The sequence below is a fragment of the Leuciscus leuciscus genome (genome assembly GCF_965113295.1).
Source record: "Leuciscus leuciscus genome assembly, chromosome: 21".
Classification (NCBI taxonomy): Eukaryota; Metazoa; Chordata; class Actinopteri; order Cypriniformes; family Leuciscidae; genus Leuciscus; species Leuciscus leuciscus.
Genome location: NC_138745.1, coordinates 14,167,405 through 14,172,566, shown reverse-complemented (window position 1 = coordinate 14,172,566; position 5,162 = coordinate 14,167,405). Strand labels below are relative to the sequence as shown.

The 5,162-nt window shown below is 39.7% G+C and overlaps 1 protein-coding gene across 3 annotated transcripts in view; it reads left to right on the top strand.

The window, feature by feature from the left end:
* The first annotated feature begins 695 nt into the window (after window positions 1-695).
* Window positions 696-5,162, top strand: part of becn1 (beclin 1, autophagy related) — a 212,659-nt gene continuing 208,192 nt past the window's right edge. For 2 of the 3 annotated variants that reach the window (XM_082152808.1, XM_082152806.1), the window contains exon 1: window positions 702-811. In XM_082152808.1, the coding sequence (XP_082008934.1) occupies window positions 759-811 (53 nt within the window). In that variant the 5' untranslated portion in view covers window positions 702-758. Of the gene's footprint in view, window positions 812-5,162 lie in introns of all 3 variants that reach the window. The other variant, XM_082152809.1, reaches the window with a different exon arrangement.

Here is a 5,162-nt window from a genome sequence, read left to right as displayed (position 1 = left end):
TGATAGTGATGGGAGAAACGAAGCTTTTTAAAGCAAAATGATTCACTGGTTCTTAGCGTACACACTGGTGACCCCTGCTGGTCAGAACAGAAATGCAACAAAGACTCAGACATGCAAACATGCATCAAAACACCTTTTACAAACACACTGCCATTGTGAAAGTAAAATCTATCAAATGCAATTAACTAACCATCTAATAAGATTAAATATCAAGAGTCTGTGTATGTGTTCTTTCATAAATATTAAGAGCTTGTTTTTTGTTGTTGTTTTTTTTTTTTCTCCATGGATTGCTCAGCTAAACAGGCCAATAAAAGACTACTATTATTCCTTTTATTTATACTTATGTCTAATTAAAGTATACAAATGTATAAAACTGATCAGCGACCAGGGTAAAACCCTATGGGTAAAACCTCTAGTCTATGGTTAAAACGTAAAACCCTTAGACACTTGTTCAGTCGTTCGCTGCTGGGGGGTCTCAGTGAATCCGCATGATTCATCATGGGTTCACAGAGATCGTCCAACATCAGTTTAACTGGTTTAAGTGAACCATTTGAAATTTCGAAACGTTTCGAAAGTTATGACGTAACAGTGCTTCGTTAACTGAAATCACGTGACTTTGGAAGTTTGATACACTCTCACTGATTCGATAAGTTTTCAGCAGTGTTTCGAAATCGCCCATCACTCCATACCAGTCGGTGGCGGTAATACGCCATTTCGTTGTTCGTCAATCGCCAATAAAATCTCAAAAGAAGAACGCAATGTACGTCACATCCTCTGCTAGCAGTAAACAGGAGGAGACGGCTAATGAAAGGTACTTTATTAATATCAAACAAACAATGGGTTGGTTTCACTTAGATATTTAACTAAATGAGTTACTTAACTGGTTATGCATAGGGGCGAAATAAGCTCTGTTGGCTATCTATCGAAGTTTGGTTGGAGCTTCGATGCTATAGATTATGGTTGTATTGTATGGAGCTGCTATCAAGTCAATTGAGAAATTAGACAGAATACAACAGAGTTTTAAAAATCTGCACAGGAGTTATGGAAACCCAATAGATGTCAATGAAGCCAATGAAATTCCATTTGAATTGCGAAGAAATTAGCACTTGCTTTTTGGTTACAACTGCAAGGCGACAACTGCTCTGCTAAAATTATTGGGAGGTTTAAAAATATGTAAGTATTGAATATTGGCATAAGATAATTATAGTGTTCGGAATGAAAAATGTAGAAAATAGCAGCACACATGTTCCTTGAACCTATTTCTTTTTAGAAGCAATATAAAATTAAAAAAAGAAAGGTTAGGCCTAGATGATGGTAAAAAAAAAAAAAAAAATGCATCAAAAGACATTTTCTTTTATATTGTCAAATAGATATATCTATTTGTTTAGGGCTGGGTGTTATGGCCAAAAAATTATCATGATAAAATTTTTCATATCTGTCGATATCAATAATGATCACAACAAATGTCATATTTTTCACGTTTTTTTCCTGACTGAAAGTTGTAGAAAGCAGACCGTTAATTGTGGGTTTTATTCTTTTGTTGTCTTTTATTAAGTGGGCTTGAGAAAGCCAACTTACTGAAATCCTATTTAAACTTATTAGTGGTGCTTTTCAAAGCAACACTATTGTTATCCTCCATACTTATTATTATTTTTATTATTATTATTCTTCCACACAAAAGTTTGGCGCGAAACTTGCCCCGCACCGTTTGTCTCAGACCCCTGAGTGAGGTGTCAAATCGACCGGCTCATTGAGGGGAGGTGTGCTATGACTTTTATAAGCGATCGGGGGTACGGTGATCGCCCCAGGGGCGAAAAAGCGGCCGAAAAATCCCATAGACTTAACATTGCGACGAACTTTGATGACTCGTAGCTCTGAGCGAGGATTTCGCAGAAACGTGTGATTTGCCACATTTGAAGAGGCTGACAGGCTCTGTAAGAACATACCTCACAATGGGGTAAAAGTTGCAGCCCTGGGGGGCAGGAGCTGGCCAAAGTTTCCCATTGACTTACTATGGTGTAGGACGGCCCATGAAATGGGCCGTCCTACACCATAGCATATGTTTTTCCTACTATGGTAAATTACATAAGATTTTTGTATTGAACATAGCTCTGGATCACAGTGTCATAGAGACAAGGGGGCAGGCTCATTTTACTCAGATGACCAATCAGTCTCTCAGGATCATTGTGAAGCTATCAAGCCACGCCCTAGCAACCATTTAGAGCACCTTAGCAACAAGTTCCATAGACTTCCATTGAAAGACATCAAAAGGATATCTCCGGACTGATTTGTCATAGAAACATGAGGGTGGTCTCATTTGACTCGGGGCAGCAAACAGCCAATCATGAATCACCTCAACACTTCCTAGCCCATCCCTAGCAACCATTGTCGAGCACCTTAGCAACCAAAATCCAAAGAGGGATATCTTCCATTCTGAATGTCACAGAGGCATGGGAGTTGGTTTATATCATTCATACTGACAAGCAGCCTTTGGAGTTTCATGACTGGCAGCTGCCAAGCCACTCCCTAGCAACCAAATAGAGTACCCTAGCAACCAAAATCCAGAGAGGGATATCTTCCATTCTGTATGTCACAGAGGCATGGGAGTTGGTTTATATAATTCATACTGACAAGCAGCCTTTGGAGTTTCATGTTTGGCAGCTGCCAAGCCACTCCCTAGCAACCAAACAGAGTACCCTAGCAACCAAAATCCAAAGAGGGATATCTTCCATTCCGAATGTCACAGAGGCATGGGAATTGGTTTATATCATTCATAGTGACAAGAAGCCTTTGCAGTTTCATCATTGGCAGTTGTCAAGCAACTCCATAGCAACCAAACAGAGTACCCTAGCAACCAAAATCCAAAGAGGGATATCTTCCATTCTGAATGTCACAGAGGCATGGGAGCTGGTTTATACAATTCATACTGACAAGCAGCCTTTGGAATTTCATGATTGGCAGCTGCCACGCCACTCCCTAGCAACCAAAATCCAAAGAGGGATATCTTCCATTCTGAATGTCACAGAGGCATGGGAGCTGGTTTATACAATTCATACTGACAAGCAGCCTTTGGAATTTCATGATTGGCAGCTGCCACGCCACTCCCTAGCAACCAAAATCCAAAGAGGGATATCTTCCATTCTGAATGTCACAGAGGCATGGGAGTTGGTTTATATCATTCTTAGTGACAAGAAGCCTTTGCAGTTTCATCATTGGCAGCTGCCAAGCAACTCCATAGCAACCAAACAGAGTACCCTAGCAACCGTTTAGCAAAATGTATATCTCTGCATCAAAACATCGTATAGAGATGGGGTTTGGCTCTTTTCACTAAATCATGGTAAACTATGGTAAATCACGCTAGAATCATAGTAAATCATACTACAACATGGTAAACCATGGTAAACTATGGTAAATCATGGTAAACTATGGTAAATCATGCTAGAATCATAGTAAATCATACTTGAACATGGTAAATCATGGTATACTATAGTAAATCATGGTAAACTATGGTAAATCACGCTAGAATCATAATAAATCATACTAGAACATGGTAAATCATGGTTTACTATAGTAAATCATGGTAAACCATGGTAAACTATGGTAAATCATGGTAAACTATGGTAAATCATGCTAGAATCATAGTAAATCATACTTGAACATGGTAAATCATGGTATACTATAGTAAATTATGGTAAATCATGGTAAACCATGCTAGCAACATGGTAAAAGCATGCTAGCATCATCTTAGCAACATAATAATCATGCTAGCAAAATGCTAATCATGTTAACATGATGCTAGTATGATGCTAATGATGCTAGCATGGTGCTAGCAACATGCTAATAATGCTAGTATGATGCTAGCTTCTTGCTACAAACATGTTAGCAAACATGCTATTCATGTTAGCATCTTGTTAAAAATATGCTAGCATCATGCTAACAACATGCTAATCATGCTAACTACATGTTAATCATGCTAGCAAAATGCTAATCATATTAGCATCATGCTAGCTACATGCTAATCATGCTAGCATTATTTTAGTCACATGCTTATCATGCTAGCATGATACTAATTTTGTTATCATCTTGCTAAAATCTAGCTAACCGCACCCTAGCAACCGAGTGGCGAGTTTTGCCACTGCAAGCACCACTTCACATTTTCTTCAGGAAATGTACATTCTAGTTAGTGGTTCTTTTTCAAAGCAACACTATTGTTATTGCTCATACTTATTCCACACAAAGTTTGGCGCGTAACTCGCCCCGCACCGTTTGTCACAGACCCCTGAGTGAGGTGTCAAATCGACCGGCTCATTGAGGAGAGGTGTGCTATGACTTTTCTAAGCGATCGGGTGTACGATGTTCGCACAGCGGACGAAAAAGCGGCCAAAAAAGTCCCATTGACTTAACATTGGGCATTCTAAAAAATTCAAATCCAAACCGACGTTTTCACACACACAGACACAAAGGCCGTTTCTCAATATGCGTTCTTGTCTGTACTTGTGTTCTTGTGAACTTGTGAAACGTCATCATTCGCTGCCCAAGTACTGTCCCAATACACAAGTTTGCATTTTGGCAAGAACAGTTAAAAATCCCGGAAGTGTTCTTGACACGCCCATTTTACCGAGGATGCATAGGTTGGTAACTTGTGTGAACTTGACGGCAGAAATATCCCAGCATTCATTTCGGCATTCGAGGAAGGAGTTATGTTTGGGTTATTTAAACCCGTTATTTAACCCGTTTAAACCGTTATTTAAATCGCGTTATGTTTGGGTACTGCAGACGGCGTCTGTGCGGGGGTATTATTGCGCAATACCAGCAAGAACACATCGTCTCAAACTGTCAGCAGCGTTCTGTGTGCTCGTCACCTTGTGAGTTCATTCTTCCAAGAACAACTAGCAAGAGCGTTCTCCCCAAGAACACAAGTCCGTTCTTTGCATTCTTGGTTTTGAGAAACAGCCAAAGGGCCTGACACCCCTGTGTCTCTCCCTCTCTCTCTCCCTCAGAGGATTTATATTATCAAGCAACCTAATGGCCTAAAATCTTCATAGCCACACCCTAGCAACCAGTTACAGCACCCTAGCAACCACTAAGAGCTCCCTAGCAACCACCCTAAACCAATAATTTTTTTTTTTTTTTTTTTTTTTTAAAGTTGTTACTTGCTAACA